Source organism: Cherax quadricarinatus, chromosome 97, assembly GCF_038502225.1.
Source record: "Cherax quadricarinatus isolate ZL_2023a chromosome 97, ASM3850222v1, whole genome shotgun sequence".
Classification (NCBI taxonomy): domain Eukaryota; kingdom Metazoa; phylum Arthropoda; class Malacostraca; order Decapoda; family Parastacidae; genus Cherax; species Cherax quadricarinatus.
In genome coordinates this window covers 6,919,034-6,940,964 of record NC_091388.1, presented here as the reverse complement: position 1 = coordinate 6,940,964, position 21,931 = coordinate 6,919,034, and the positions used below count along the sequence as shown (strand labels likewise).

At 37.9% G+C, this 21,931-nt stretch overlaps 1 protein-coding gene across 13 annotated transcripts in view; it reads left to right on the top strand.

The window, feature by feature from the left end:
• Ctl2 (Choline transporter-like 2) overlaps positions 1-21,606 on the top strand; it is a 91,830-nt gene extending 70,224 nt beyond the window's left edge. For all 13 annotated transcript variants that reach the window (XM_053800228.2, XM_053800221.2, XM_053800226.2 and 10 more), the window contains 5 exons: positions 1,136-1,240; positions 7,960-8,117; positions 9,261-9,446; positions 15,439-15,547; positions 18,208-21,606. In XM_053800228.2, coding sequence (XP_053656203.1) covers positions 1,136-1,240; positions 7,960-8,117; positions 9,261-9,446; positions 15,439-15,547; positions 18,208-18,537 — 888 coding nt within the window. In that variant the 3' untranslated portion in view covers positions 18,538-21,606. The remainder of the gene's footprint in view (positions 1-1,135; positions 1,241-7,959; positions 8,118-9,260; positions 9,447-15,438; positions 15,548-18,207) is intronic.
• Positions 21,607-21,931: the final 325 nt, after the last annotated feature.

Here is a 21,931-nt window from a genome sequence, read left to right as displayed (position 1 = left end):
ATTGTATTCTGAGCACCTCTGCAAAAACAGTGATAATGTGCGAGTGTGGTGAAAGTGTTGAATGATGATGAAAGTATTTTCTTTTTGGGGATTTTCTTTCTTTTTTGGGTCACCCTGCCTCGGTGGGAGACGGCCGACTTGTTGAAAAAAAAAAAAAAAAAAAAAAAATATATATATATATATATATATTATTATTTTATTATTTTTTATTATCACACTGGCCGATTCCCACCAAGGCAGGGTGGCCCGAAAAAGAAAAACTTTCACCATCATTCACTCCATCACTGTCTTGCCAGAAGGGTGCTTTACACTACAGTTTTTAAACTGCAACATTAACACCCCTCCTTCAGAGTGCAGGCACTGTACTTCCCATCTCCAGGACTCAAGTCCGGCCTGCCGGTTTCCCTGAATCCCTTCATAAATGTTACTTTGCTCACACTCCAACAGCACGTCAAGTATTAAAAACCATTTGTCTCCATTCACTCCTATCAAACACGCTCACGCATGCCTGCTGGAAGTCCAAGCCCCTCGCACACAAAACCTCCTTTACCCCCTCCCTCCAACCCTTCCTAGGCCGACCCCTACCCCGCCTTCCTTCCACTACAGACTGATACACTCTTGAAGTTATTCTGTTTCGCTCCATTCTCTCTACATGTCCGAACCACCTCAACAACCCTTCCTCAGCCCTCTGGACAATAGTTTTGGTAATCCCGCACCTCCTCCTAACTTCCAAACTACGAATTCTCTGCATTATATTCACACCACACATTGCCCTCAGACATGACATCTCCACTGCCTCCAGCCTTCTCCTCGCTGCAACATTCATCACCCATGCTTCACACCCATATAAGAGCGTTGGTAAAACTATACTCTCATACATTCCCCTCTTTGCCTCCAAGGACAAAGTTCTCTGTCTCCACAGACTCCTAAGTGCACCACTCACTCTTTTTCCCTCATCAATTCTATGTGTGTTTTTTTTCAACAAACCGGCCATATCCCACCTAGGCAGGCTGACCTAAAAGGAAAAGCAAATGTTTTTCTTTTTAAATTTAGTAATTTATAGAAGAAAAGGAGTTACTAGCCTCATGCTCCCCAGCTACACTTACTTTCTGCTTATTGGTAATATATTTTCCAGGAAAATGATACCTGTACATACGAGGAGTTTAACAACACAGCATGTCCTGGGGCATCGTGCCAGTTTTTCGACTATGTTGTTGATCCAAACATTCCACGACTACATGTAAGTTTCACCCTCCTTAGCCTGGCCAGGTAGTGGCACTCAGCTGCAGTGGCAGCTTGTAGCTCCAGTAATACCTATACTATCGTACCGCATCAAACTTCTATTTTTAATAATTTTTATCTTGTTTCAACAAAAACATTAAAACACGCATATAAATACATTGAAAACAACATACAGTAGATTTTTCCTCTAATATACTTGGCAGTTGCAAATTATTTTAGCGTAAGATTGATGAAGACATAGGTCTGGCAGTGAGCATCTGGGGACACTGCAGCTCTGCAGCTTCTATGGACAAGCCACCACTACTCAGTTGGTATATGAAGAGAATAGTTCTGATGTTTAGTCCCTGGAAGGAGACTTAAGCCTCCTGGATTTTACATAATTACTCATTTTTATTTTTTCAACAAACTGGCTATCTCCCATCGAGGTAGGGAGACCCAAAAAAGAAGAAACACTTTCACCGTCATTCACTCCATCACTTTTGCCATAGAAGCACTGATACTACAGTTGAAAGCTGCAAATATTCCCATTATATAGCTTTTTGTCTCATTTCTGAACAAATAATTTATAAATTTTTATTAAACTTTATACAGATATATGCTTGCTGGGTTGACCAGGCAAGCACCAGATGAGCCTGGCCCATGGCCAGGCTCTGAGAGTAGTAAGACTGGAAACTCATCAAGGTAAAGATACTGGCCAGGCTCTGAGAGTAGTGAGACTCTGGAAACTCATCAAGGTAAAGATACTGGCCAGGCTCTGAGAGTAGTGAGACTCTGGAAGCTCATCAAGGTAAAGATACTGGCCAGGCTCTGAGAGTAGTGAGACTCTGGAAACTCATCAAGGTAAAGATACTGGCCAGGCTCTGAGAGTAGTAAGACTGGAAACTCATCAAGGTAAAGATACTGGCCAGGCTCTGAGAGTAGTAAGACTGGAAACTCATCAAGGTAAAGATACTGGCCAGGCTCTGAGAGTAGTGAGACTCTGGAAACTCATCAAGGTAAAGATACTGGCCGGGCTCTGAGAGTAGTAAGACTGGAAACTCATCAAGGTAAAGATACATAGAAAATAAATCTCTAAATTTACTGTAATTGTTTTATGTTTTTACACAATAAGTTTAATTAGGTACAGGTACACATAAGTACACTTATCATACATTTTTTTTTTTTTTTTTTTTTTCAACAAGTCGGCCGTCTCCCACCGAGGCAGGGTGACCCAAAAAAGAAAGAAAATCCCCAAAAAGAAAATACTTTCATCATCATTCAACACTTTCACCACACTCGCACATTATCACTGTTTTTGCAGAGGTGCTCAGAATACAACAGTCTAGAAGCATACACATATAAATATACACAGCATATCCCTCCAAACTGCCAATATCCCAAACCCCTCCTTTAAAGTGCAGGCATTGTACTTCCCATTTCCAGGACTCAAGTCCGACTATATGAAAATAACCGGTTTCCCTAAATCCCTTCACTAAATATTACCCTGCTCACACTCCAACAGATCGTCAGGTCCCAAGTACCATTCGTCTCCATTCACTCCTATCTTACACGCTCACGCACGCTTGCTGGAAGTCCAAGCCCCTCGCCCACAAAACCTCCTTTACCCCCTCTCTCCAACCCTTTCGAGGACGACCCCTACCCCGCCTTCCTTCCCCTATAGATTTATATGCTTTCCATGTCATTCTACTTTGATCCATTCTCTCTAAATGACCAAACCACCTCAACAACCCCTCTTCTGCCCTCTGACTAATACTTTTATTAACTCCACACCTTCTCCTAATTTCCACACTCCGAATTTTCTGCATAATATTTACACCACACATTGCCCTTAAACAGGACATCTCCACTGCCTCCAACCGTCTCCTCGCTGCTGCATTTACCACCCAAGCTTCACATCCATATAAGAGTGTTGGTACTACTATACTTTCATACATTCCCTTCTTTGCCTCCATAGATAACGTTTTTTGACTCCACATATACCTCAACGCACCACTCACCTTTTTTCCCTCATCAATTCTATGATTAACCTCATCCTTCATAAATCCATCCGCCGACACGTCAACTCCCAAGTATCTGAAAACATTCACTTCTTCCATACTCCTCCTCCCCAATTTGATATCCAATTTTTCTTTATCTAAATCATTTGATACCCTCATCACCTTACTCTTTTCTATGTTCACTTTCAACTTTCTACCTTTACACACATTCTCAAACTCATCCACTAACCTTTGCAATTTTTCTTTAGAATCTCCCATAAGCACAGTATCATCAGCAAAAAGTAACTGTGTCAATTCCCATTTTGAATTTGATTCCCCATAATTTAATCCCACCCCCTCTCCCGAACACCCTAGCATTTACTTCTTTTACAACCCCATCTATAAATATATTAAACAACCATGGTGACATTACACATCCCTGTCTAAGACCTACTTTTACCGGGAAGTATTCTCCCTCTTTTCTACACACCCTAACCTGAGCCTCACTATCCTCATAAAAGCTCTTTACAGCATTTAGTAACTTACCACCTATTCCATATACTTGCAACATCTGCCACATTGCTCCTCTATCCACTCTATCATATGCCTTTTCTAAATCCATAAATGCAATAAAAACTTCCCTACCTTTATCTAAATACTGTTCACATATATGCTTCAATGTAAACACTTGATCTACACATCCCCTACCCACTATTATTATTATTATTATTATTATTATTATTATTATTATTATTATTATTATTATTATTATTTTTCAAAAAAATATTGAACCCATATCATTCACTTAGGGCAAGACATTATTGTTTGGGCAGTGATCAAGTTTATTATTTTTAAAGTAATTTTTATGGAGATAATAATAGTAAATTTAAAGGTAATTAAGTATACAGTGGAACCTTGAAAATCAAACGTACCAAATATCGAATGTTTTGAAAATAAGACCATTTTTTCGGACAAACTGTGTACCAAAAATTGAACGCATTTCAAATTTCGGACTGCCGGGTACGGGACCTGTCCACTGGCCCACTCTGTCCGCGTCCCCGCGCAGGCGCCGTGAGCAGTCTAGCTTTGTTTATGCTTGAGTGAACACTAACCTGCGCTCTCATTCACACATTTTACGATTATTTAATTGTGTTTAGTGCTTGTGGGGCTGTGAAATAAGCTGCCATGGGCCCAAAGAAACTTGCTAGTGGTACCCCTGTGGTAAAGAAAGTGAGAAACACCATAAATGTGAAGAAGGAAATAATACAGAAGTATGAGATTGGAGTGAGACTTGTTGAGCATGCCAAGATGTACAGAGGACTGTGGACAGTTATTTTGTGAAACAGAAACAGACGACTGTGGAGTTATTTTGTGAGACAGAAACAGACGACCGTGGAGTTATTTTGTGAGACAGAAACAGACGACTGTGGAGTTATTTTGTTAGACAGAAACAGACGACTGTGGACAATTATTTTGTGAGACAGAAACAGACGACTGTGGAGTTATTTTGTGAGACAAACAGATGACTGGACAGTTATTTTGTGAGACAGAAACAGACAACTGTGGACAGTTATTTTGTGAGACAAACAGATGACTGTGGACAGTTATTTTGTGAGACAGAAACAGACAACTGTGGAGTTATTTTGTGAGACAGAAACAGACGACTGTGGAGTTATTTTGTGAGACAAACAGACGATTGTGGACAGTTATTTTGTGAGACAGAAACAGACGACTGTGGATAGTTATTTTGTGAGACAGAAACAGAGGACTGTAGACAGTTATTTTGTGAGACTGGGGTCCAATGACTCTCAAGCTGCTCCTAGTGGCATTAAAATGCAGAGAAGGGAAGCAACCCCAGAGAGGGCTTTGATACCGGAAGGCCTCATGGAGGGGGATTCTCCTTCCAAACAATAACCCCAACTCCCTCTCTCCTCCCTATCTTCCAGATGCCATCACCAATCTTCAATAAAGGTAAGTAAAAATGTTATTTTATATTACTATACATAATTAAAGACTATGTGTGTGTATGTAAAACTGCCAATATTGGCAGTTTGGAGGGATATGTTATGTATTTTTATACGTATATGCTTATAAACTGTTGTATTCTGAGCACCTCTGCAAAAACAGTGATAATGTGTGAGTGTGGTGAAAGTGTTGAATGATGATGAAAGTATTTTCTTTTTGGGGATTTTCTTTCTTTTTTGGGTCACCCTGCCTCGGTGGGAGATGGCCGACTTGTTGAAAAAAAAAAAATGTAAAACTGTAATTAATCTCTATAAAATGTATTATTTTTGTGAATATTTTTGGGTTTCTGGAACGGATTAATTGTATTTCCATTATTTCTTATGGGAAATATTGCTTCAAATTTAGAACTAGCTCCTGGAACGGATTAAGTTCGATTTTTGAGGTTCCACTGTATATCTCCATGAATAAAGGGACCTAAAATATGTAACATTCTTTCGCAAGAGACTAAAGGTGGTAAAATTTTAAAAGACTACAAAACGTATCCTAAATTTCATGTAGCATTTCCACAATATCTCTTTCATCATATTTGTAGTGGTGAAATATGCAAAAAAAAAAAAATATTTGCTCAGAGTATATATGCAATTGCAGTGTAATAACTGACAATTTCATTTATATAATATTACCTTAAATACAGTTAGGTATTATAAACATATAGTATATTGCCAGGGCTTAAAACATTCTTTAAAGAACTTTAAGACATCATCCTATGCCAGGATTAAAGTGCCGCACACACTGACGTAATGAGACCCACTTAGACGGTAGATGTGTTCCAGGCTCATGGTCGCTCTTACCTCACTCTGACCATCAGTTATGCAATAATCTTCACTATGTTTTATGAACAACATTGATTTGATAAATGTATATTTCACATGTTAGTGTATTTTCTGGCATATAAGGCACAATAGCATTATGAGTATTGCAACTATATTATAGGAGGGCCCTGCTTATAGCAGGTTAAGTTACTGGCTACTGCTGTAAACTGAAACATTAACCCCTTGACTGTCGCAACCCCCAATCCTGAGGTGTCTCCTGGTGTCGCAAAATTTAAAAAAAAAAAAAAATAATAATTTTTTCTTATGAAATGATAGAGAATCTTTTCCCGATTGTAATGACACTTAAAAAAATAAAATTTGATAGAAAACTGACGGAATTACGCTCTCGCGAAGTTAGCGACCTCGGCGATATTTGCAAATCAGCAATTTTGCCCACTTTGAGCCCTATTTTTGGCTAATTCCATTGTTCCAGTAGACCAAACTCATAGCTATTTCTTTAGAAATCCATTTTTTCTATCGATTGAGTACAAGAAACTGTCCATTTACCAATTTCAACTACCCAATAACGTGGTCAGAAATTTGCAATTTGGCCAGTTTCATGAAAATTAAAAAATATGACGATTTCAAAATAAGGTCCAGAATGAACAATGCAGACATTCCTGGCTCTAAAATAACATTTTCTTTGTTCATCAGTCATGTCTCCAGGCCCCTCTGATATTACTCTTGCTTTCTATTTTGAATTTTTATTCAAACAAAAAATAGAAGATTTACTGTTATGCAGACTACTGCAATACTGTAATAATTGTATAAATAACAACCCATTCATGACTGCATATTAGAATGGCTAGTTGGATATTTATTGGACAATGACATCATTTGTTTACTTTTGAACATCGGCAAAAAATCAAACATTTCCCCTACTTTGAGCTCCATTTCCAGGTTCTTTTTATAGTAAAACCAATCAAAATCACCTCTATTTCTATAATATGTTTTCCATTCTATCAAATGAGACCAAGAAAATGAGTATACATCCATAAATACTATACGAAAATAGACCACAAAGTTGGCATTTTAATTAAAAAAACGGTCGGAGTTTTTTTTTTCTCATTATGCACTGCGTGCTCCAGGATTTTTTTTTATATGGTGCACACTGACCACACAGACCCATTCTCTCACATGTGGGCCTACCAGCTTTCTCCTGCTTGATTTGAAGCCGCTAGAATTTATGAGTATACTATATACATCAAACACGGTACCTCGTAAGACGTATATATACGACCGAAACAGTCAGAGGGTTAAAATATAGCCTAGTTTCACTTTCAAGTGCAAATGAAAGCCTGATAGTTTCTTGACACTATCATATATTGAGCAATAGAGCTAGACCTAAAAAAATGTATATATATAGTACACACATTACTTACCTTAAAATATTTTCATCCTTAGTTTATAGTGAGTGGTGAATGTATTTATTGCAGGAAGGCTGAATAAATGAAGACTAGGTATGATTCAAAGCCGCTGTAAAGTGGGGCCCTCCTGTATAATATGCCACATGTCCATTTATAAAATTCCACTGTCAGTAACACATTCTACCATTGACCCTGACCTTGAGCATGTAAGGTGCAGGCTGATTTTCCAAGACTTTTCTTTGGAAAAAAAATGGTGCCTTATATGCTGGAAAATGCAGTAAATTATCCATGGAAGTGGGACAATGCATAATAGCTAATTCATGTATAGTGAACCTGCATAAACTGAGGGAAGCCTGCACTGTAAAAGAGATCTGTATATTTCACTCTCTTTCCGAGACCCACTTTGGCAGATCTACTGAAGAGGGTCTCTGACTGAGGCTGAAATGTTCAGATCTCTCTAGTCTTAGCTTCACCTTTTCTGTCCAAGTGGTTTCTCACTTTATTATCCTACAATTAAAAGGATGTTTACATCAACAGATCTACAACGTGTTTGCACTCTTCTGGTCGATGTTCTTTGTTTCTGCCTTTGGTGAGATGGTGTTAGCTGGGACATTTGCTTCATGGTATTGGGCCTTCAACAAGTCCAAGGATGTCCCAACACTGCCAGTCACAAGCAGTTTTTGCAGAACTATCAGGTAATACATACTGAGGTTTTTTTTTTTTTTTTTTAAATATTTTTCTTAATATCAGTTGGGAGGGTTAGTAATCCAGGATAATCTAAGAAACCCAATCAGTTTGGCTAAATTTCCTTAGGGTCTTGATCCTGTTGTCTGAGGTGTGACCCACAACAGTTAAAACATAGGTACTGTACCTACTTAAGTGTTAGGTGAACTTGGTCAATAGGTATATCTTTGATGTACCTTTGAAGGCTTTTGAGAGGTTTTTTTTTAGTCTTGCAGCCCAGCTCTGGGTCAGGCTAGTCTGGTGTTTGCTTGATCAACCAGGCTGTTAATGCTGGCAGCCCACATATCCATCACAGCATGGTTGATCTGGCACTTGGAGGAGATATATGTCCAATTTCCTCTTGAAAATTACTACAGTTGTTCCTTCATTGTTTCTGATATCTTGTGGTAGAGTGTTAAACATTCTGGGACCACAGATGTTGATAGTGTTCTCTTATTGTGCTCATGGCACTGGGTCTGTTTTACACATTCTCCCATATCTCTGTTGTTATGGCAGTGTACGATAACTTTGTGTAAAAAACCATACCCATACTTTCCATTAATGCTGGGTTTGAAGGCAGGTTCTCAAAGTTTGAAACTAAAGATGCTACCACTTGAGCTATGAACCATCAGCTTCAACCACTTTGAACCATCAGCTTAGCCACTAACTTGGGCTACGAACCATTAACTTGAGTCACCACTACTGTTTCGTTCACGACTTTGAGTTAGTTTTAAATTTTTCTAACTATGGCATTGTGGCTTATTTTTCTCAGCTGTGTGCAAGCATGTGGAGCGTGTTAGGTAGGAGTGAATGGAGACAAATGGTTTTTAGGACTTGATGTGCTGTTGGAGTGTGAGCAGGGTAATATTTATGAAGGTATTCAGGGAAACCAGCAGGCTGGACTTGAGTACTGGAGATGGGAAGTACAGTGCCTGCACTCTGAAGGAGGGGTTTGGAATATTTGCTGTTTAAAGGGACATCTAAACTGTCGATGTCTGCATGCATCTGGCAAGACACTGATAGTGGGAACAGTGGTGAAAGTATTTATTTTTTGGGTCACCCTGCCTTGGTGGGAGATGGCAGTGTGTTAAAAAAAATATATTTGTTCATTTCAGATACCACATTGGTACATTGGCATTTGGCTCTCTCATCATCGCCATCGTGCGCATGATTCGAGTGATACTGGAGTACATCGATCACAAGATAAGAGAGAAAACAGATAGCAAGATCATACGCTGTATCATGTGCTGCTGTCGCTGCTGTCTCTGGTGCTTGGAAAAGTTCCTTAAATTTATTAATAGGTAAATTCAACCAACCTTTTACTTTAACATTTAAGTAAATTCTTGTTGTAGCTCTGGTGTTTCTCGGGCTTTTATTTTTTAGCCTTTTTCTGCCCTCTTTGACAAAGTTAAATTAGTAATGATGATATAAAATATCTCTATGGGAAAATGGAACAGAGTTCTTCCTCCATAAACCATGCATGTCATAAGAGGCAACTAAAATGTCGGGAGCAAGGGGCTAGTAACCTCTTCCCCGGTATAGAGTACTAAATTTAAAGAGGAATTTTGTGTTTCTTTTTGGGTCACCCCGCCTCAGTGGGATATAAAACAATGAATTTTTTTATTTTTAAATACAAAATTATGTAATTTTTTCAATATGGTGTATGTTCATACCACTGCTTTAATAATTATAACAAAAAATGAAATGTCAGATGAATTAATAACTATGAGCTTTATGATTCCTCACTCACTACAAAGACATTTACAGCCTCTACTCACTTACCGACATACTCGTTTACCGACAACTCGGACTTAAAAGGGACTTTCTGACCAGTATGCATACCTAAATAATGTACACCTACCATCCGACTTATGACCGAGTTCGGTTCCGAGAAACCGGTCGTAAGTCGAAATGGTCATAAGTTGAACTTTACTACTGAATATCAACAAAACATTTTTGTAATGATTATTTTATTGTTTTATTTTGGTATTTCATGTTTTACTTTACTTTTTATGCTGTTAGTACTGTATTTTATACTGTAAGGTTTAGGATAAACACTGTGTACAACACAAATAGTTGTTTATTTCCCAGAAATTTGGCATAAAAAACACAGTCGTAAGTCGAATGGTCGTAAGTCGAGCAGGTCGTAAGTCGGATGGTAGGTGTATATAAGAGCTGATTTCTTCTATTCTGTTTATTGCAATATACAGTACACTACAGTACTGTATAAACATTTAAAAATATACTAAAAATGTTATAAATGGTGCAGAGGTGACATTAAAACAGTATCAGTGATGGGTAATACAAACCCACTACCATTATAGTTTGCTCCACACTTAGTAACGAATTAGTTTACTGACATGATCTTAGGAACAAAATTCTGTCACTGAGTGAGGAGAGGCTGTATTGAACTTTTTTACTTGCCTGTGTTGGAAGATATGTCTCTCATTTGAATGTGCAATAAACACTTGATTCTTTTTCTTAGTGCCTCCCTATTGTTCCCTTATTTTGCCACCTCTGAATTTTAAAAACATCCATTAATTGCTTCGGTTAACGACCTAAAGTTGAAAAAGTGTAATGTTGATTTCTTTAGCTCTATGCATACTGTCTCATTTTTGTGTCCTGCCACAAATATTCACCATGTGATATTTTTTGAAAAATTAAATAATTTTCTAATATGTTGCTTCCCCTCATCTCATAACTTCATCTTTTCCTTTCCTATCTGCCTTTCTCAAACATCCAAATAGATGACTGTGAATAGACTACTTACTGATATTTCACATCCTCAGAGAAGAAAAAAATGGCATTGAACACAGAGATGAGCGAGGTTTGGAATATAGGGTGTTTCAAAAAGATCAACCCAATTTGTATAATCTTGCAGTGATGCAGTAGGTCAAAGCTGACTCATGGATACACCGGCCATATCCCACCAAAGCAGAGTGACCTAAAAAGAAAAACGAAAGTTGTAAAAAGAAAAACGAAAGTTTTTTTTTTTTTTTCAACAAGTCGGCCGTCTCCCACCGAGGCAGGGTGACCCAAAAAAGAGAGAAAATACCCAAAAAGAAAATACTTTCATCATCATTCAAAACTTTCACCACACTCACACATTATCACTGTTTTTGCAGAGGTGCTCAGAATACAACAGTTTAGAAGCATATACGTACAAAGATACACAACATATCCCTCCAAACTGCCAATATCCCAAACCCCTCCTTTAAAGTGCAGGCATTGTACTTCCCATTTCCAGGACGCAAGTCCGACTATATGAAAATAGCCGGTTTCCCTGAATCCCTTCACTAAATATTACCCTGCTCACACTCCAACAGCTTGTCAGGTCCCAAGTACCATTCGTCTCCATTCACTCCTATCTAACACGCTCACGCACGCTTGCTGGAAGTCCAAGCCCCTCGCCCACAAAACCTCCTTTACCCCCTCTCTCCAACTCTTTTGAGGACGACCCCTACCCCACCTTCCCCTATAGATTTATATGCTTTCCATGTCATTCTACTTTGATCCATTCTCTCTAAATGACCAAACCACCTCAACAACCCCTCTTCTGCCCTCTGACTAATACTTTTATTAACTCCACACCTTTTCCTAATTTCGACACTCCAAATTTTCTGCATAATATTTACACCACACATTGCCCTTAGACAGGACATCTCCACTGCCTCCAACCGTCTCCTCGCTGCTGCATTTACCACCCAAGCTTCACACCCATATAAGAGTGTTGGTACTACTATACTTTCATACATTCCCTTCTTGCCTCCATAGATAACGTTTTTTGACTCCACATATACCTCAACGCACCACTCGCCTTTTTTCCTTCATCAATTCTATGATTAACCTCATCCTTCATAAATCCATCCGCCGACACGTCAACTCCAAAGTATCTGAAAACATTCACTTCTTCCATACTCCTCCTCCCCAATTTGATATTCAATTTTTCTTTATCTAAATCATTTGATACCCTCATCACCTTACTCTTTTCTATGTTCACTTTCAACTTTCTACCTTTACACACATTCTCAAACTCATCCACTAACCTTTGCAATTTTTCTTTAGAATCTCCCATAAGCACAGTATCATCAGCAAAAAGTAACTGTCAATTCCCATTTTGAATTTGAATCCCCATAATTTAATCCCACCCCTCTCCCGAACACCCTAGCATTTACTTCTTTTACAACCCCATCTATAAATATATTAAACAACCATGGTGACATTACACATCCCTGTCTAAGACCTACTTTTACCAGGAAGTAGTCTCCCTCTCTTCTACACACCCTAACCTGAGCCTCACTATCCTCATAAAAACTCTTTACAGCATTTAGTAACTTACCACCTATTCCATAAACTTGCAACATCTGCCATATTGCTCCTCTATCCACTCTATCATATGCCTTTTCAAAATCCATAAATGCAATAAAAACTTCCCTACCTTTATCTAAATACTGTTCACATATATGTTTCAATGTAAACACTTTATCTACACATCCCCTACCCACTCTGAAACCTCCTTCCTCATCTGCAATCCTACATTCTGTCTTATCTCTAATTCTTTCACTTATAACCCTACCGTACACTTTTCCTGGTATACTCAGTAAACTTATTCCTCTATAATTTTTACAATCTCTTTTGTCCCCTTTCCCTTTATATAAAGGGACTATACATGCTCTCTGCCAATCCCTAGGTACCTTCCCCTCTTTCATACATTTATTAAACAAAAGTACCAACCACTCCAACACTATATCCCCCCCTGCTTTTAACATTTCTGTCATGATCCCATCAGTTCCAGCTGCTTTACCCCCTTTCATTCTACGTAATGCCTCACGTACCTCCCCCACACTTACATTCTGCTCTATTCACTCCTAAAAGATGGTATACCTCCCTGACCAGTGCATGAAATTACCACCTCCCTTTCTTCTTTAACATTTAAAAGTTCCTCAAAATATTCTCGCCATCTACCTAATACCTCCATCTCCCCATCTACTAACTCCCCTACTCTGTTTTTAACTGACAAATCCATACTTTCCCTAGGCTTTCTTAACTTATTTAATGCACTCCAAAATTTTTTCTTATTTTCATTAAAATTTTTTGACAGTGCCTCTCCCACTATCATCTGCTCTCCTTTTGCACTCTCTCACCACTCTCTTCACCTTTCTTTTACTCTCCATATACTCTTCTCTTCTTATAACACTTCTGCTTTGTAAAAACCTCTCATAAGCTACCTTTTTCTCTTTTATCACACCCTTTACTTCATCATTCCACCAATCACTCCTCTTTCCTCATGCCCCCACCCTCCTATAACCACAAACTTCTGCCCCACATTCTAATACTGCATTTTTAAAACTATTCCAACCCTCTTCAACCCCCCCACTACTCATCTTTGCACTAGCCCACCTTTCTGCCAATAGTCGCTTATATCTCACCCGAACTTCCTCCTCCCTTAGTTTATACACTTTCACCTCCCTCTTACTTGTTGTTGCCACCTTCCTCTTTTCCCATCTACCTCTTACTCTAACTGTAGCTACAACTAAATAATGATCCGATATGAAGGAGGGGTTTTAATGTTGCAGTTTAAAAACTGTAGTGTAAAGCATCCTTCTGGCAAGACAGTGATGGAGCGAATGATGGTGAAAGTTTTTCTTTTTCGGGCCACCCTGCCTTGGTGGGAATCGGCCAGTGTGATAATAAAAAAAAAAATAAAAAAAATATCAGCTGCCCCTCTATAAACATGTACATCCTGGAGCCTACCCATCAACCTTTTATCCACCAATACATAATCTAACAAACTACTTTCATTACGTGCTACATCATACCTTGTGTATTTATTTATCCTCTTTTTCATAAAATATGTATTACTTATTACCAAATCTCTTTCTACACATAGCTCAATTAAAGGCTCCCCATTTACATTTACCCCTGGCACCCCAAATTTACCTACTACTCCCTCTTTAACATTTTTACCCACTTTAGCATTGAAATCCCCAACCACCATTACTCTCACACTTGATTCAAAACTCCCCACACATTCACTCAACATTTCCCAAAATCTCTCTCTCTCCTCTACACTTCTCTCTTCTCCAGGTGCATACACGCTTACTATAACCCACTTTTCACATCCAATCTTTATTATACTCCACATAATATTTGAATTAATACATTTATAGTCCCTCTTTTCCTGCTATAGCTTATCCTTCAACATTATTGCTACTCCTTCTTTAGCTCTAACTCTATTTGAAACCCCTGCCCTAATCCCATTTATTCCTCTCCATTGAAACTCTCCCACCCCCTTCAGCTTTGTTTCACTTAAAGCCAGGACATCCAGCTTCTTCTCATTCATAGCATCCACAATCATCTCTTTCTTATCATTTGCACAACATCCACGCACATTTAGACTTCCCACTTTAACAATTTTCTTCTTCTTATTCTTTTTAGTAATCTTTACAGGAAAAGGGGTTACTAGCTCATTGTTCCCGGCATTTTAGTTGACTTTTACAACACGCATGGCTTACGGAGGAAAGATTCTTATTCCACTTCCCCATGGATATAAAAGGAAAAGTAATAAGACCAAGAACTATTAAGATAAAATCAAAGAAAACTCAGATGAGTGTGTATAAATAAACGTGTACATGTATGTGTAGTGTGACCTAAGTGTAAGTAGAAGTAGCAAGACATACCTGTAATCTTGCATATTTATGAGACAGACGAAAGAAACCAGCAATCCTACCATCATGTAAAACAATTACAGGCTTTCGTTTTACACTCACTTGGCAGGACGGTAGTACCTCCCTGAGTGGTTGCTGTCTACCAACCTACTACCTACATTTAGTAATTTATACAGGAGGAGGGGTTACTAGGCCTTTGCTGCCAACTTCATGGCTTACAGAGGAAGAATTCTTTTCTATTTCCCAATGATGTCTTATTATATGTGGAAGAAAATACGTAATACTTTTACCAATTTCTTTTTAGACTGGTTTAAATCACATTTCGGTAAAAGGTCACATGTTCAGCTAATGTGACATTTTATTGTGGCGTTTCACTTGTGTCCAATTAGTTAACATATTGTCAATAATTCTACCAACATTATTACAGAATCACATTTTGTTTGTCTCATCGCTGTCGAATTATCAAATACTGTTCTGTGCCGCACCTTTACATCGTTAATTCATTTTTTGCTTTAACACGTCAGCCATTTTTCACAAAGGCAGGGTGATTTAAAGAAGTGCATCGATGTAAATATAAATAAAACCAATACTCTCTAAGTAATTTAATTGTAATTTTTTATTTCAGAAATGCATATGTGTATTGTGCCATATATGGAAAGAATTTCTGCGTGTCGGCCAAAAATGCCTTCTCACTAATCATGAGGAACATAGCCCGTGTGGTTGTACTGGATAAGGTAAGCGGCTGTATATAGTTATATTTACTGAGTGAACAACTAAAAATTCATACCCAGAGCTACCGCCCATAATTTTAACATTGACAGGGACAGTGGAAACCAGACATTATTTCAAAATTCACCCTTAAGAAGTGCACACCAGCAAGCAAGCAGCCTAATACAGAATTCCAGCACAAGATCAGGAATTACCATATCTTCTGGCATATAAGACTCACAACAGAAGTATCATAACAGTAAATCAGTGATCATATTGATAAACTAATGACCCTGATACTTTATGCTAAAGCATAACCCAAAACCTGTTTGCTGGAGATGATGTAGCTTATATGGGTAGGTGATAACTGTATAAATGAGGTTAGGTATTGATGAGAGGAGGGGGTGAGACTGAGATGACAGGTTTGTATAGTTTGTTATGTGAATCACAAACAGTGTGGGCAATAGACCCAGCCAACATGTACATTTTTTTTGTTTTGCTCAGTGGTAATGGTGAGATAGATTATAATTACAGCTGCTTCCAAAATTCTGAGTCTGACTCTGTCATACTCATGGTGTAACAGTTGTGTTCTTACCAAGTTCATGTGAAAATGAAGGTTGCAGTGGACAATGCATGTGTTGTTAGCTTTATGTATGTTCCTTAAGGCTTGTTCGAAGCTCTTGGCCAGTCTGTCCAACATTTAGCACATCCACCAGGCTGTATGCTGCTTCTGTTGATCTTTTTTATAGATTTGGTGGTAAGGATTGCTGCACCCAAGTTGGCTTTTTGGATAATTGGGACAGTAGTCTTGGCAGTCTGCCCAGCGGAGAGGATCAGTCGTTTAGCAGTGTTAGTATCCTCTGGGTATACTGTGTCTAAAGGCTTTATGTTTGAAGGTGATGACAATGTGTTGGGATTTTTAAGTTGGCAAATACATACCCCCCTCAGTGTATTCTTTTTCTTTTAAATGATATTTGCCACTGTAAATTTGGAGGACTCATAGGAAGAAACTTACGATAACTCCCTGCTTGGGTTCAAGGTTATGGTTGGAAAGTAGTGTGCCAGGTCGTGTATACTGATGGATTTTCTGTATACAGTGGACCCCCGGTTAACGATATTTTTTCATTCCAGAAGTATGTTCAGGTGCCAGTACTGACCGAATTTGTTCCCATAAGGAATATTGTGAAGTAGATTAGTCCATTTCAGACCCCCAAACATACACGTACAAACGCACTTACATAAATACACTTACATAATTGGTCACATTGGGAGGTGATCGTTAAGCCCCGGGGGTCCACTGTATGTACTTTAAGAGTATCTCCATCCTTGATGTGAAGGACATCCTGAAAGGGTAAGGAGACGCCATCTGTCTTCTAGTGTGAACTGCATGGAGGGCTCAACCATGTTAAACGAGTCTCTGAACTGAGCTAGGTTGAAATGCTTACATTACGACTATGACCAAGATATTGTGCACGAACCCAAGCCATTTGCAGTGTTATGTGATCTTTAAATGGTCTCTCTCAGTATGCTTTTAAATGTTATTGGCAAAGGTGAAGAGGTTGAGCTTGACACAGGCCTCCTTGTGATGAAGCCCATAGGACATTTTTCTCAATAATTACTAATTACTAGGGTACTTTATCACCAGCAAGGAAATTGGCAGCATGCCTGCATATATGTAGACCTGTAACATGCACAAGTTTCCCTGTTTATGCACACTAGCTTTATGTATCTTTGCAGTTATTTGATAGTCTATTTTTAATCTGTAATTCTCTGTAATCTACCTTCACTATATGCACTAGGTGTCTTTTACCAAACTGTTAAAAATTGGAATGCAAAATTAAGGATTTATTGTCTTCATATTACACCTGCCATGGGCCAAGAATGCATCTACTGCATTAAGCAAGGGACACGAGTTTATATGGAGAGAGTTCCGGGGGTCAACGCCCCCGCGGCCCGGTCTGTGACCAGGCCTCCTTAGGTCAGTGTCCCAGGATGCGACCCACACCAGTCGACTAACACCCAGGTACCCATTTTACTGATGGGGAACATAGACAACAGGTGGAAAGAAACACGTCCAATGTTTCTACTCTGGCTGGGAATCGAACCCAGGCCCTCACCGTGTGAAGCCAGAGCGTTAACCACCAGGCCACCAGAGCCTGACTTAAGACAAAAATAAATAACTGTAAGTCTCTCTTACCTGTCCAAGTGGTTTATCACTTTGCCTTAATGTTATTACACATAAAACATTCTAGTACATGTTCAGTCACTCTTCCTCACATCTTTGTTAAATATTTATATGTTCATATTTACACATTTATTATTTTTACTTCCTGTTTAACCCGTAAACAGTCCAAACGTATATATACGTTTCTTCAACATTTGAAAGTATGTAAAAAAAAGTAGATCTTCTTTTTGTTTTTTTACATTTGAAAATGTGTAAAAAAAACTTTGATCTACTTTTTTTTTTGTTATATTTGAAAATATGTAAAAAAAACGTAGATCTGCTTTTGTAGCACTACATATGTGAACGTAGATGTGCTTGGACCGTTTACGGGTTAAGGCTGCCCAGAATGCTATGTATAATTATGGGTATGTATTTCCATTTAACACTTGTGCACCTTCTTGAAAAAAATATAATTATATTTATATTGACACATTTGCCTAATTGTTTTTAATTTTATTTCAGGTCACAGACTTCCTGCTCTTCATAGGAAAGATGGTGGTAGTGGGAATAATTGGCATTGCTTCCTTTTTCATATTTAGTGGTGAAGTGAAGCCTGCACAGAAATACCTACCAGAAATGAATTATTACCTCACTCCCGTTATTATCATAACCATTGGCACCTTCTTTATCGCTAGTGCATTCTTCTCTGTTTATGCTATGGCTGTGGACACACTGTTCCTGTGTTTCCTTGAAGACTGTGAGAGAAATGACGGATCAGAGGAGAAACCATACTTCATGAGTAAAGATCTTATGAAAATCCTGGATAAAAAGAATAAATTCAAGGAAGCATAGTGCTGTCCAGAGATGTTTAAACTTAAATTGGAAAATTTTTATTGCAGTGATACTAAAATTTTAACTGGAAGCTTGAGTATGAAGATGTTTGTTCACTACTGTAGTGCGTTCAGTGATACTGGATGGGCTGGATAACACAGTACAGGAGTTCATGTTTTTGATGTCGTTTGTGGCTTCACAATACTGATACATAGCACCAAATGATGGGTTATCTTTTCGTATGGTTGTCCTGATAGGATCTCCTCAAATGCACAAAAGGTCAAACTCTCAGTTAATGGTTGTTTTACAAATGTGACAATTTACAGATTAGTTCAACATTTGTAATTTTATGGATCTTAGGCCTATTTTACATTGAAAGTTCTTTTTGTTTGAAAAGGTGTTGGAAATGAAGCACAGCTCTGTTATCAGTAATTTTGGCTACTGGAGACTGTAATGACTTTTGTACTAGTTTATCTATATACAGAATTTCTGGACACAAGCCATCAAGAAATAGGTCAGGTCGTGTAAATTTAATTAAGAGGATAATTTAAGTACTGTATTGTGAATCCATATTCAAGGTAGGGAGGGGAGATACCTAGATGCTGAAGGCCTCTGGCACCAAAGAATTACAACAATCTTCCATTTTCTTGGATCTAACCTGATTACTTCTCATCCTCTAAGGGTGTTTAGTTAGTCTCTCTCCATAAGATATAATGATTATCGTATTTTGTGATTACTGTATCATATTTTGTCGATACTGTGTGTGTTAGTTATGTGCTGTGTTCACGCATGTGTGTGTGTGCACGCATGCATATGTGCATGCGATCACAATATGCAAAATAACCACATTATCCCTTGATAATGTGAGAAATCATGAAAGCACTTGGAATTTCATTATTGTTTCATAAGTTATTTTGCATTTATATATACGTGAGATTTTAGTGGTTAAGCCAGCAAATGTTGTTCAGAGTATACTAAAATTGTATTAATTTTATTACATATTCTCTTACATTAATGCAGTATGACCCATACAGGTTTAGTGCTTATGTCATTACTGTATTAAATTCACTGGAGGAGCATGAGACTCGTAGGATAGTCATATAGATCATGAGAGACAGTTGGGTTCAATCCAATAATAATAATATAATCAAACTAAGGGCTAAACCCAAAAGGGGTCATACAGCAGGGTTCAGTTCAAGGAAAGGTAGGTAAGGTCTAATTCCTTGGAGCCAGAACCCCCAACTGGCATCAATAAATCGTTCTCAGCAGGTTCCTCTTTCTAATAACAGAAGCACTACCTGTAAGGGCTATACAGCCCCAGGAGAATGGGAGGTTATCAGGTTGATATAAATCCTTCAATAACATTAGGCCACCATTCTTGAAGAGCATATTACTGCTACAAATGTAATTTCATTGTTTTATATATGAATGTTGCAAAATTAGGTAAAATGACTATATCAAATGTCTGCATTATTAGAGATAAACAATGGTACATTATATGTTTATGGTTTAAATTCAACAGAACATTATTAATCAACCATTCTACCTCACTGAGCTAGAGAAACATTAGCCAAAGTAGGTTCTAGTGAAGTTTCTATTGCAACCTCTGACTTAAGAAAGGATACAGGAAGACAGCAAGCTTGTTTTGTGACGAACAACAAGGCACAATACCACGACTCGAACAATACACCAGTAACCCACACATATCTACCACTATTGCTACTACTATTACTATTGCCTCCCTTCACCCTTCACTCTCCTTTATGTGCTACTAAACTATTCTCCCTACTTTTTACTACCACTGTTACTTCTATAACTACTTTCACTACCAGCCTTACCACTACTACTATTTCTTCGCATCTTGGTCCTGTACCTGTCCCCCTCATCTGTATATACAGGCTCCTTCATTTTTTTGTGTCACTGTGACTGTAAATGGTGAAAGTGGGACCAAAATGTCATCATAAGCTTCTCTCTCCTATGTGTGGGTTATTTGTGTATTTTTTTTTTTTTTGTGACAGACTTGTGTAGATTAATGTGTATAAGTTCTACACAGTCAAGTAGTCTTTAAAGCTTGTTTTGCTCTCGATCTTTCCTTCCATGTTGGCAATGTGCCTTTTTATCCTGCAACTCCACCTGCAAGAAAATATCTGTTATACAAAATAGCTGCCAGTGGTAATTTGTACAGATGACAACTATGTTTTGTATCCCTATAATGGAACAAAACACCTATGCAGTACTCTATTGATTATCTCTTATCAACAGTGTTATATTAAGTAGACTTGCCAGAAATGAATCTGCAAAAACATATTATACATTCTTTACTATGATAGTTACAGCTGCTGACATAATACATTTTTGAAAGTTTATAATTGAAAATGCCAATGGCTTACAAACGTGTTATGGAACATTTTCTTATTCACTTTACATAACCCATATTAATATTTTTCTTGCTTTGTACACATTTGGTATTTCTGTATACGTGATATTTGCCTTTTGCAACCAGTGGAGTTAGCCAGATATGTTGACAGTTTTTATTATGCAGTATTAATCTTACATATTAGTACAGCTGCAATGAGCTTGGTTGGCAGTGTTATCTGCAATCAGCACTTTATGACCCTTGTGGGTTTAGCATTTAGTTTTGATTGTAATAACACCAGCATACAGTGAAGGACTAATATTCCAGGTTGGATCATGCTGTAAACAGTTTTAAATAGATTCCTAATTACTTGTGTACATTTCATCTTAAAATCCCAGTTACTGGTACCTATTTTCTCTTATTGATTATACTCAGTAATACATCACAACAAATATAATCAAATTAAATGTAATCATTTAAAAGGTGATTTATTTCATATAAAAAATATTTTTCTAACCTGGTTTCATGATTATTATATTTTGATATATAAAATTAAGGCAGTATGCTCTTCTTCAGTACTGTATCACACTAAGTTAGTGTGATACAGTACATGAGGAAACTACCATTATTTCAGGTGCACTCATTCAAAACCTTTGTTCTCTGCATCATAAAAAAAAATAATTTAAACCATTTATAATGTACGGAAATGGACAATGAAGTTCTAAAGTTTACAATTTGAGAAAGTATATTTTAACCCTTTTGATTGCTGACCTCTTTGTTCAGGTTATCTTTACAAGTGTATGTATCCCTCAAGGGAGGGTCCTTGAGGGACTCTTGATCTAGGGAATTTTATCTGTGCTCTGGTTCCCTGAATTGAGTCTGAATACCTTCCATCCCCCCCCCCCCCCACATGAGTTGTATATTCCTACGTTTAGCACTCTCCCATGATTATAATAATACAAGTGTATGTACAAACACAAGTGTTATACCTGTGGGAAATTTTGTACCTGACACAAGGGGAGTGACTAAGATAAGTGTTCAGGGTAAGTTGTTTATTAA